Source organism: Myotis brandtii, unplaced genomic scaffold, assembly GCF_000412655.1.
Source record: "Myotis brandtii unplaced genomic scaffold, ASM41265v1 scaffold374, whole genome shotgun sequence".
In the NCBI taxonomy this organism is placed as follows: domain Eukaryota; kingdom Metazoa; phylum Chordata; class Mammalia; order Chiroptera; family Vespertilionidae; genus Myotis; species Myotis brandtii.
This window is the reverse complement of record NW_005364372.1, coordinates 4073121-4086243: the sequence shown is the minus strand read 5'-3', so window position 1 is coordinate 4086243 and position 13123 is coordinate 4073121. Positions and strand designations below refer to the sequence as shown.

The 13123-nt window shown below is 37.5% G+C and overlaps 1 protein-coding gene across 9 annotated transcripts in view; it reads left to right on the top strand.

The window, feature by feature from the left end:
• HDAC9 (histone deacetylase 9) overlaps positions 1-13123 on the top strand; it is an 846941-nt gene that overhangs the window by 461189 nt on the left and 372629 nt on the right. For all 9 annotated transcript variants that reach the window (XM_014544651.1, XM_014544644.1, XM_014544647.1 and 6 more), the window contains 4 exons: positions 2341-2582; positions 6263-6413; positions 7385-7511; positions 10169-10290. In XM_014544651.1, coding sequence (XP_014400137.1) covers positions 2341-2582; positions 6263-6413; positions 7385-7511; positions 10169-10290 — 642 coding nt within the window. The remainder of the gene's footprint in view (positions 1-2340; positions 2583-6262; positions 6414-7384; positions 7512-10168; positions 10291-13123) is intronic.

Genomic DNA, 13123 nt, shown 5'->3' with positions numbered 1-13123 from the left:
TCTCTCTCTCTCTCTCTCTCTCCCCACATCTCCCTTCCTATCTGAAACCAGTAAAAATATATTTTAAAAAATAAATAAAAACCAGCACAGAGAAGCTGGGCAGCCTCATATCTTTATGGCTGGCCTTGGCTTCCTTGCCAAGGTTGATCAACTAATCTGCTCACCATTTCCCACATTTCAGCTTGCAGGTTTGTGTTTTTCTTTGATGGATCCAATAGCCCAACATTATGTAAAAAGCTTTAACTTAGAATGTATCTTCAGACTCTTGTTACAAACAAATATGTTTGCAAGCATTCAGCCTTAGTTGTGTTAGAAGTTCTCCATTAAAACATGACTTCCTTTCCTCAGCAGAGACGCATTTTTGGTCCTAAACTAACTTGACCTTTGTAAGTGATCCAGTAGAATATGTTTTATGAAAGACTTTGATGCCTTTAAATAATTGGAATCATCTCTTTGAAAAGGGTAAATGCGGACGATTCAAGGCAGAGTACCAATTGCTGGGGGGCAATTAGCATATGGTACATTTTATCAAAATTGATATACAAAAGACCTGTTATCATCATTGAAAAAAAAAGACTAGATTTGTTGGTGTAAAATTTGTTGCATGCGTATAGTGCAGTGATGGCGAACCTATGACACGTGTGTCAGAGGTGACACCCGAACTCATTTTTTTGGTTGATTTTTCTTTGTTAAATGGCATTTAAATGATTTCAGAGAGGAAGGGAGAGGGAGAGAAAGAGATATAAACATCAGTGATGAGAGAGATTCATTAATCGGCTGCCTTCTGCATGCTCCCTACTAAGGATCAAGTCCGCAACCCGGGCATGTGTCCTTGATTGGAATCAAACCTGGGACCCTTCAGTCCCCAGGCCAATGCTCTATCCACTGAGCCAAACTAGCTAGGGATAAGTTATTTTTAATTGACTTCTCTCTACTCTGGATATGTATTTTCTGTCTTTCTTTTTTTCCACCAGTAATTACTTGGGTCTCAGTAGTGGCTGACCACTTTAGCAAAGACATGCAGTTCAGTTGGCCTACATTCTCCCTCCAAAATCCCTATCATCTTTATCTAAATCTGTTTTATTCAACTACATACTTTTCTTGATTCCTGTGGCCAAAGGTCATATTCAAAATATTTAACAACCAGTTTGGCATATACACTGACTAATCAGGATGGATGCCAGCCGTGAACAGCTGGCATAGCTGCATATCTACCCTGTCTGTGAGCTCTTGTGCTTATCCCACTCCTGGAAAGTTATCTCTTAGAAGTCATGCTAAGAATTTTATACACATTATCTAACTTAATTTTTATAAATTTAAATAGCTATAGTTATTTTCAGATTATTCAATCTTTCTTCATCCTGTTACTTGATTGAATATTTGTTCTAAGCATCCTAAAATATTTTTATGCCTTGTTTAGTTTAGGAATAAGGTGATTGCTATACAGATTATTACCATTTAAAAACCAGCACAGAGCCCAGCCAGTGTGTCTCAGTGGTTGAGCGTCAACCTATGAACCAGGAGGTCACGGTTCAAATCCCGGTCAGGGCACATGCCCAGATTGTAGGCTTGATCCCCAAGTGGGGTGTGAAAGAGGCAGCGGATCAATAATTCTCTCCCATCATTGATGTTTCTCTCTCTCTCTCTCTCTCTCTCTCTCCCCACATCTCCCTTCCTATCTGAAACCAGTAAAAATATATTTTAAAAAATAAATAAAAACCAGCACAGAGAAGCTGGGCAGCCTCATATCTTTATGGCTGGCCTTGGCTTCCTTGCCAAGGTTGATCAACTAATCTGCTCACCATTTCCCACATTTCAGCTTGCAGGTTTGTGTTTTTCTTTGATGGATCCAATAGCCCAACATTATGTAAAAAGCTTTAACTTAGAATGTATCTTCAGACTCTTGTTACAAACAAATATGTTTGCAAGCATTCAGCCTTAGTTGTGTTAGAAGTTCTCCATTAAAACATGACTTCCTTTCCTCAGCAGAGACGCATTTTTGGTCCTAAACTAACTTGACCTTTGTAAGTGATCCAGTAGAATATGTTTTATGAACGACTTTGATGCCTTTAAATAATTGGAATCATCTCTTTGAAAAGGGTAAATGCGGACGATTCAAGGCAGAGTACCAATTGCTGGGGGGCAATTAGCATATGGTACATTTTATCAAAATTGATATACAAAAGACCTGTTATCATCATTGGAAAAAAAAAAAGACTAGATTTGTTGGTATAAAATTTGTTGCATGAGTATAGTGTCTTCCTCTTTGTCTGTGTTCAACATGGATTTGGACAAGGACACATCTCTTATCATCCTTTCCTTTCCCCCCCGTTTCTCCAGTGGATGTAAAGTCGGAGGTTCCTGTGGGCCTGGAGCCCATCTCCCCTTTGGACCTACGGACGGACCTCAGGATGATGGTGCCCGTGGTGGACCCTGTCGTCCGGGAGAAGCAGCTGCAGCAGGAGCTACTCCTCATCCAGCAACAGCAGCAGATCCAGAAGCAGCTCCTGATTGCCGAGTTTCAGAAGCAGCACGAGAACTTGACACGGCAGCACCAGGCACAGCTTCAGGAGCACATCAAGGTAGCAAATGTGTCCCTGCCTCTGACCTTTGCACTCAGGGGGCCCTGGGCGGAAGAAGGAGCACTGAGGGGACGGTTCCCTGTTGTTTACACATGCAAGTATGGCTTGGAGGAAAGGGAGGTTGCACGGGGGAAACCTTGGTAAGTGCTAGGAAGGCTGACTACACACCTGCTCTGCTTCTTGAAGGGGCCTCTGTCACTCTTTATCCTTTAGTTTACAGCATCAATAGTAGGGCAGAGTAGCCTCCCATCCTTTTAAAACATTCTCTATTGCATGATTTTGTTCATTTGCCCCATCTGTTCTCCACCAATAAGAATCATTAGCCTCAGAAGGCTCATTTAAATATCTATAAAGAATCTGCTTATATTATTGATCAGAAAGGATAACTCAGTCACTTATTTTCCCCCTCATGTTTCTTATGAAAAAGACCTCATACTGGATACATTAGACAAATCGCATAAAAAGCTTGAGAGAATTATATGAAGAAACTGATACAGATATTTTCAGTATTTTTATGTGAGTCTAATGGACTACAGATTATAATTTATTGAAAGAATGTCAGCAGTTGTAGACAATTTCAGGCTCAAGTTGTTTAAATTATTCTAAGAGGAGAAATAGGTCCATGTCCCAGAATTTTTTATGATGGGTTATTTTCTTGTCAGGTCATTTTAAATGTCTATGTACCTATTTCTTCCCTTTTATCTTCAGAAGTAAGTATTACTTTAGCTTTGTTTATAAAATGTTTTTCAACTTTTTGACAAAGACATCTTAAAAAACTTATTTTCGTCTGATTGAATAGATGTCTAGTTTGAATGTATTATGACAAAACTCTACAGCAGCAAATATTTATAATAAAATATTTATGTTAGGTTCAATTCATTCAAAATGACTTAAATATGTTATTTTATTAATATGATAAATTATATTATAGATGCTTGATCTATTACTCACATATCAAATAACAACACATTTATATGGAGTTAATATAGATAACTACATTAATATTATACCATTTTACATTAATATTACAGTGTCTGGGAAGGTAAAAATGATCTCTTATTTCCAATGTCCCTTATTTTATAGGATATTTCCTTAGACTGAAAGGTCTATTTTATTTTCCAAAATAACATTCTTCAACACCTAATATAAACCATAATAAAATTTTTCTTTTATCAGTGAACTTTACTAAATGAACTCTTGCAATTTATTGATCTGCAGGATACCTTAAGAATAAGACTGAGCCATGTGGAATCAGTCATACATGGCTATATTTTGTAATAATAGGACCTTCATTTAGTTTATAGACTTATTTTTGAATGATTCTGAAGCATTATTTTTTGACCTTTGAAACAATAATAGGAAAATTGATGTTTAGATCTTCTTCTTCATTTGAGGCAAGTTCAGATGGCAATGATGATGAGTGAAATTCATGTTTTTCACCATAGTTTAAGGTTTAGGTAACTGTGTGGTTCATTCTGCTCTAGTAGGTGAGTCATGTTGCCGTAAGTACAGGGCAATACTGATAAGTCCCCACCTACTTCATTTACTTCTTTTCATTCACGTGTGATATATTTTTTAATTGTAAACATGAATATAACATTTTAAATGAATTTATTGTTTCAGTTTACTGAAAAATTAATGGTAGAAAGTAGGTAATTAATTGTTACTTTTGCTCAAGCAAAGTAACATGGTAGGTTTACTGACACCTGGAAAATATTAGAAAGAGGAGGCTCTTGAGAGAAAAAGTGACCCTGAGGTTGCTAAAAGGAAATTTAACTTTAAAAATGATTTTCCAAGACAATACGTTTTTTTTCTCAGAAACTGAAGACAGACATAAGATTTTAGGAAGTTTAACAAGTTTTTTGCTTTTCAAAATTGTTATTGTTTTCCATTTATTTATGGGTAAAGCTAAAAGTTGATGATTTTAGCATTCATTTTGATTTTATTTTAATGAGGAAGACAATTCATGAGGCTTTATTTACGTTAGCACTTTGAATCCTTGGCTTCTATTATAAACATTTGCTGAGTTAGATGCTATTATCCCATCTTCCCACCCAGTAAACTGAGGCAGAGAGAAATACTCTAACCTGCCCAGGGCCACACAGACAGTGGCTGGTGGTTCCAGTATTTGTAGTCCTACCTTGTTAGTCTCCGAAGCTATCCCAATCGTGCCTGGCCCCTGGGCCAAAACATCTGAAAATAGAGGGGTGACATTTTATTTCTATTTTTTTCCAGCCCGCTTCCTATAGTCTTCAATAATAAATGGTGGCTATGGAAATTAAATTTAGAGCCTTTCTAGATTCCTAAGATAGATTAAATTTAAATTTCATTGGGGTTTGGGTGAAGAACTGAATCCATTTAACCAATCCTAATATCTGTACAGAATTAACATTCAAGGCAGACTTTAAGCAAAGTTCTGAATTTCTCTGTTACAATGGAATATCTAAAAACATACAATAAAGGACTGGTGTAGCAAAGCCAAAATGACAAAGATTTAATATAAAGAGTACCCAGAAATTCTTCTAACCCTATCTTTCTGGTAGGGATGACGCTATCATAGTTAACACATTGCCTAACGCTGATACCATTCCACAGTGCTTTTTATTTTTATTCTGTTACTTTGCATCATACATTTCATACCTTTGGGTCACAACCTAATATAAACAGCATATTGACTAAATTCATTGGTATTGAGAGTTAAAAATAGGAATAATAATTAAAAGTAGTATGGTTCAAACTTAACAAACTAAATTTCATGTATGTTTTGGGCATGATGTGTGAGGGCAATTATTCCTCTGTCTTACATATGAGGAACCAAGGCTCTCTGTAGTTTAGTAACTTGCCTAGATCGCAGATCTGGTAATGTCAGAATCTAAGTAGAATTCACAGTCTTTACTTATTCCTCAGTGGGCATGTTTCCTATTATTCATAGATATCAAATTCTCACGCTGAGTGCAAGCTGGCATCTTACAACAGTTATTAAGAATGCTTCCTATTCATGTTATTCATTGTTTGGAAATGAAATCAAGCGATGCAGACAAGCAAACTACAGTGCATCAAAGTGCAGTTTAATGGAAGTGATCTTAATCAGTCTCTCTCATCTGAAGGATTTTGTGTGTTCGGTCTTCTTCTGTTTTGAGAAAAGAGCCTACTATGGATAATAGATTGCATTAATCTATAGAGAATCTTCTCTGTGAGGCTTTGAAATTCTTAACCCTTATTCTATTTCAGGTATACTTACCCCAAATTAACTTGTTTCTCATCATTCTATTCAGTTAATACTCATTCTATTTCTTGGGATAGGAATTGAAGATTTCAGTTGTTTATTTGTAATGGGGGAGAAGTGGTAAAGTAGACTCTGGACAGTTCCTGCCTTTGCCTGGTTTATATATTTCAGATGACAAAGAAAAGCTACTCAGGGAACTAAAGATCTGGGTGAATTTGGTAATGATTTTTGACAGGTCATGAAGCTCCCTAAAAACGACCTTATTGATGATGTTAAGACCATCTGTGGCATTCTGTGCTTGCCTTTAGACTGTAATAATTTATTTAAAAAAATGGGTAAACATGTCAACTAAATCCAAGCAAGTTCTAAAAGCTCACAGCATTTCGATTTTGGTCAGTGATGACAATGAAGCTTAAAGAAAGTGCACACTCTCATGTCTTTCTCTTCTCGTAAGTTGCAACAGGAACTTCTAGCCATAAAACAGCAACAAGAACTCCTAGAAAAGGAGCAGAAACTGGAGCAGCAGAGGCAAGAACAGGAAGTAGAGAGGCATCGCAGAGAACAGCAGCTTCCTCCTCTCAGAGGCAAAGAGAGAGGACGAGAAAGTAAGAGGCACCAGGGTAAAAGATGACCCTCTTCCCTCCCCTTTAGCCCATCCTCCGGCAGAAAGAAGCCTGAGAAAGAGTGGAATTGAATTTGTCAAGATTGCCTGCATTAAACTATAAGAATAAATTAGAGACTCAAATGTAAAGCTTTGACCTCGCCTATCAGCTCTCCGCATTCAGTCTGCAAAGCATCTCGGGGAGTAAACAAGGCATTATTCAGCCAAGATACTAATGTCTACTTTTTTGAATTTCAAAAATAATGTTACAGTAAAGCAATCCAGCTCTGCCATACTGTTTAATCATAACCTTTCTCTGGCTCATGTAATAATGGCTCTGTGAGTCCAGTCTGGCCTCTATTTAGTTTTTGAGTAGTGAGGCCTTGGGAAGATTTAAGGCAGAACATTTGTAAAAATAAAAAGCTATCCACAAGAGGGAGACAGATCCAAATAATTCCCTTGCAATGAGGTCAGTTCAAAATCAGGGTGTCGCAAAGTTGAAAACTGGATGGGTTGAACCGGAATTGTCAGCAGGATTGATTTGTTTAATGCTCAAAAGAGGCTTTTAAAAAAAGTTGGTTTTTCAAAATAGTGATTCAAAAAGATCATTTGATGTGTTTAGTCACTTATAGGGTTCCCCGAGATTCTTGATTTTTAAAGGGCAGTGTTTTGTTTCCCAGCAGGATTTTGTTAAAGCTTAGAAAAAAGTTACTATTAATTCTGGGACTCCCCTCTCTGCAAAAGCAATTAAGGAAATCATGGAAGGTCTTTTGAAAATTGGCAGTTTAATCAGGAGTTACAGAAGCTTCCTATGCCATTTTCTAACGCCCGTTTAGACTCTGGTTTCTTCTTGTCATAGGAAAACTTCATATGCTGTGACCAGTGGGGTTACTTCTTAATTTTTGCTAAATACGTTAGAAGCCTGAAAGGATACAGCTCTAAGCCAGCATCTGTTTCTGTCCGCCTGTGTTTCAGGGGCAGTGGCAAGTACAGAAGTAAAGCAGAAGCTTCAAGAATTCCTGTTGAGTAAATCAGCAACAAAAGACACTCCAACTAATGGAAAAAATCATTCCGTGAGCCGCCATCCCAAGCTCTGGTACACGTATGTGCAGTGTTCAGCTGTTTTCATTACCCAGGGATAAAGAACACAGGTTGTGTACTCAGCCCACCTGGGCCCAGATCTGGGGCTTGCCGGTTCTCAGCCATGTGGTGCTGGGTCCAGTTCTTGAATTCTCTACCATCCGGTTTCCCTCTCTGTAAATGAAGGATAATAACAGAAGCAGCCCTCTCAGCCTGCTGGGGGCGTCCTACGAAATAATGTGGTAAAGTGTGTAAACAGGGCTTACCAAATGGAGCGGGTATCATCTTGAGGGCCAGGAAGGATATATGTTCTTCCCTCGATGAGTAACTGACAAGCGTGGGATGGGGCCTAGAAATGAATTCATACTTTGCATTTTTCTAGTCTCAGATGGCGCATCTGATATCTTTACAGTAATTTCTGAACATTTGACAGGTTGAGATTTCATTTGACTTGGCTTGCTATAAGATGGAGAGCTGAGCTATGTTTAAAAGTCCAGACTCTTTTTATTTTTTTAATTTAAAACATAAAAGGGGGAAGGGAAAGAAAGTGAAGGATGGTAACTAACTAAATCAAAGTCTTCAGTGACTAGTTCACCCCTGGGCACATCACCCGATTTCTTCCCTCCCTGTGAAATGAGAGTAGACTGGCTTCTGACACACAGCGGGCCATGGACGACATTGTGGTATTGCAGTTTTTATGGACATCTTTTCCCAAGTCCAGTAAAGAGAGACTGTATAGTACACAATTCTTTCTGCAAAACATACAGCAGGAGGTGTTTTTCAAAATCAGGACAAAACTTACAGGCAAAGCATATTTGGCTAATAAACTAATAGATAAAAGTTTAATTTCTCTCATTTTATAAATGTTTGCTTCATGACCATAGGATTTTACAATTACATATTTTTAATCTCTCACATCATGAGGATAAGGAGTAAATATCTGATTACTCTGTTATAATGAAATTGTAAGCATCCCAGGAGTTCTATTGAAAGGGCTGTTGTACTTATATTTTATAAGTATCTGCCCTTCTCTGCATCCCAAGAAAGGTAACTGAGACAGATGCTGTATAAATATCGTGGTAATCATAATTTCTGTCATGTATGTCAGTTCACTTGAGAAACCAATCCAGAAAGACAACTTTCAAATGTTCAATCAACATCACAGCCTTTAAAAAGAAATGCAGTTTTATTACCTAAAACTAGAGGCCTGGTGCATGAATTCGTGCATGGGTGGGGTCCCTAGGCCTGGCCGGCAATCAGGGCCAATCAAGGCCATCTCGCCCTGTCCTGATAGGGGCTGGGCCGATTGGGGCCTGCCAGCAGGGGGGAGAGACAGAAGGAGGGACTGCGGGAGGTTGGCTGGCTGGGGGAGGGACCGGGAGAGGTTGGCCAGCCACAGGAGGTTGGCTGTGGGAGCACACTGACCACCAGGGGGCAGCTCCTGCATTGAGCATCTGCCCCCTGGTGGTCAATGTGTGTCATAGCGACCATCAACCGGTCATTCCGGTCATTCAGTCGTAACAGTTGCTTAGGTTTTTGTATATATAGATTACAAACATAATTTATAAGTAATTCATATTCTTTCTTACTTAAAGCCTAGTTTAAGAAGAGAGACTTTTTTTAATCCTTAGCCAAAGATATGTTTATTGATTTTGGAGAGAGGAAGGAGGAGAGAGAGAGAGATACGAAGTGACAAAAAAGTATCTCAGTTGCATATGTTTATTGATTTTGGAGAGAGGAAGGAGGAGAGAAAGAGATACAAAGTGACAAAAAAGTATCTCTCCTGTTCACACCCTGACCTGCAACTTTGTTGGTGTACAGGACAATGCTCCAACCAACTGAGCCATATGGTGCTGGGTAAAGTTCTAGGAATTATGGAATCTGAATTTAATATTTTTTTGTAAGGTAAAATATTTTTAAACCAGTTAATTCTTGAGAATGCAATTCAGATGAATCCCAGTAGAATAAGCACCTTGTTGGTGATAACAGGCCCCATCCGTTGCTTTCTTCATATATAAAAATTATAGATGTTTACATCCACTGGCTAGTGTATGTCAGTCCTGTAAACTGTTCTCCAGTTACACAATTGCATCTCTTTCCCCGTATTTATGCAGAAAAGAGAAAGCATGTTGAGAAATCAGTTTTGTATTGAAGAAGCGGTCCCCAGTCTGCACCTTGGACTGGCATAAGTCAAGAGACCTGAGGCCGCGACAGTGCAGTCTTTTCCATAGAAAAGCTTCTCGTGCGCTTTCATGTACTAGTTAGCAACTTTAAAAATGAAGTGCTTCCATGTGATTGCTTTTACCTTGGTTGTTCTACATTATTGACTGAAAAGGATTCGGTTGATGACTTTTTCACTAGTACGGCTCTTAAGAAAACATACACAGTAATCTCAGATCATCACAACTCAGGCTTGTGGTAAATTCTCTCTTTCAATAAAACAAACTCTTCTGTGTGACGGTGTGACCAAGCACACGTGGGCATTCTTGGGGATCCTGAATCATTGCGTAACATACTGCTGTTGTGAACTCGGTTACATGAGGCTGTGGTTTGTACACACTAAAAAGAAAGAACATAAACACAGCTGAGACACGTGTACAGCATGTGCAACTGATTATTGCTGACCAACATGCAGGAAAAACTCCAGTGCAAGTGGTGACCCCTTCTTGTCTCTTCTAGGGCTGCCCACCATACATCATTGGATCAAAGCTCTCCACCCCTGAGTGGAACATCTCCGTCCTACAAATACACATTACCAGGAGCACAAGATGCAAAGGATGATTTTCCCCTTCGGAAAACTGGTAAGTGGGTTTGTTCTTGCATCACATACCTGTACTTTCATTTTGTCTCTAGAAGAAAGTCAAAGGATTTGAATCAGAGAGCTATTATGCCCTTTGCGCCCATGGCCTCAGCATTAACAAGTGTGTGTTTGGTCGCAGGCATGCGCACATGTACACACACACACACACACACACACACACACACATCCCTGTTGTTACAAAGTGATTCAATCTGTAATTGAAGTACCTTTTGTAATTTAAAAGTTTATCATATTTGGATTTTAGTCAGGTTATCTTATTAGCAATGAAGGGTAACATTAAGGGAAATAGAAATTTGATTTTTCAGAAAATTCTGATCTTTTTCATTAATGAGGACCCTTATAATTTTCACTATTTATCTGATTTTCTGTTGGGCCTCAGTCATTTACCACAGAAATGGGAATAATAAAGTTTTCTTTTCAAGGTTTAAAGACCTTACATTTGAATTGTTTAAGTGGTGAAAATAGATAAAGCCAAAGCTACCTTCTGAGTAAGTGACTTGCCTAATGTCTCATAGATTACAAGAGAACTCAGAGTAAGTTTTGTACCTAATAATCTTATGTAATTATATTAAAATGGGCCTTGGGGAACTGGGACAGTGCAGCCTCTATTTGGAATTTAGCCAGCAGCCCTGTGGCTGTAAAGCCTGTGTTTGTTTCAATATCCTCTTCTCCTTTGTGAGCCCTCTGATATGTGCATATTGAACATGGTAAATGCTCTTACCTCTATAATAAATATATTTTAAGACTTTAGCAAGATGTAAGCATAAATAACATTCATGTACATTTTGTTCAAAATTGTGTTATTTCTTTCAAATATGGCTCTTTAGAGAAAGTTGTGAATTTAAAAAATTTTATATCCACAGTGTGATCTGAACAGGTATTCATAGAAGATAATTTGGTCCATTGTATTTTACTCAGGTCTACTTGAAGAAGTATAGATCAATGTAATTTGCATATGAAATCTACGGAGAGAAAATGATTTTAACTAATTATATTTATTTTCCCAAGCAATTTTGAATACTTAAAATGGGTATACATTGTAAAAACACACGCTGAAGCTATTTTCTCTCATATAATTTACCTGTAGCAAAATGAAGATTTAAAAATAAAAATCAATCATGAGTACGAATTTATTACTTAATGTCTATTGTACCAGGCACTGGGAAGGATTGTCAATATTGCAAAGCAATCCATGTCTTTTTTTCTTTTAATAACCCAAATATTTCACCATTTCTACTATAAAACAATAGATACAGCAAAATACTTCAAGAAGGGTATGCAAAGGGAAGAATGAATTTTATGTATTGCATCAGAATTTAACACAATTATCTACAAATCAGATTGCCTTTTATATAAATAAATGTCTCTGGGATAAAAGGAAGAAAGCACAGAGTGAGTCTCCATGTATTTCTAAAACACAGAGTACAGTTTATGAAAATTGATCCATAAAGGACATGAGTTTTAGAATGTGCGGTCTTTGATCTGCAGCCTTGACATTCACTTGCACCAATGGCTTGTGTAGGAACTATTGACAGAGATTATGTGAATATGGCCCCAGGTCTCGGGGCAGTGACTGGCATTCAAGAGCCCATGGAGTCACTAAAAGGAAAGAAAACACAAGTCCCCTTATGGCAGGAGGTTACTGATGAGTGATACAGTTACATTCACAGAGAAAGCCTTCTACCCTGCTGTGCACACAGCCTTTGAATGTATTCTTTCCACTGGGAGATTGAAAACTGACTGCAGAAGAAGTGGCCTTTGGAATCAGTAAGCATCCAGAAAAAAAATCTCATGTTTTTAATACTGTAGGACAAGGACAAAAAAAACCATACTTTGTGTCCCATTGTTTCCATGAGAACAGTTTAGGATTTTTTCTCTCAGAAGAGTGAATAGCAAGCTGTTAATTTATTCTTTTAGACATTCTCATCCCCAACAAAATTAAAAGAGAAATCCTGTTCACAATATGTTACAGAATTTCATTCAAAACTGTACTAATATGAAAGACATTTTCTGTGTCTGTGTTTACCCAGTATTTTAAGTTTCTTCCTTTTCTGTTGAAAATCTGATACTTAGGAAGGGTCAGACTATTATTGATTTGTAAAACCAAATATTCTCTGGCATCGTACCAATAGAATTCTTGAACAACCATTAATAATTTTATCTCTATAGGGGCTTCAGAATATTTCATAATTCAATTCCCATGATCTAAGAAAAGTATTATATAATTAAATACAGATATTTTCCACACATTATCTAAAATACTTAGAGATACACTTCATTAATTACAATAGGCAGAACTCTTCCAACTTTTATAAATATAACCCATTGAGTGTATTTCCACTCCACTGTGAGAAAGTTTAGATATATATTAGTACTAAAGAGAACATTGAAATACACTCAAATAATAATTTCAGCTCATCATTTGTTGTATTTTCGTGACCCAAGAGTTATTACAAAGGAAAGTAATAAAATTTTACCATAATTAAACGTGTGTGATGATTGGGGAGACTGTATAATTTTTGCAGAAAACTACACCATATTAAGTGAAATTTTGAGTCGTGGCATTGATCATATAGTGTAGATACCAGGACAGTTATAATAGAGTCAAGCTCTCCTGTTGGCACCTGAGTATCATCCTCTGTGGTCTACTTGAATATCATTGAACTGAATCTTAGATTTAAAGGAAGTTGTTAAATAAGTGGATTTTCTAACTTTTGATCTGCATATAATACTAAATTCTTTCAGTTTCCTTTTAACCCACATCAGTACTGAATTACCAGTGTGTGTTAGCAAGATTTAAGGGAGTAAAGCTG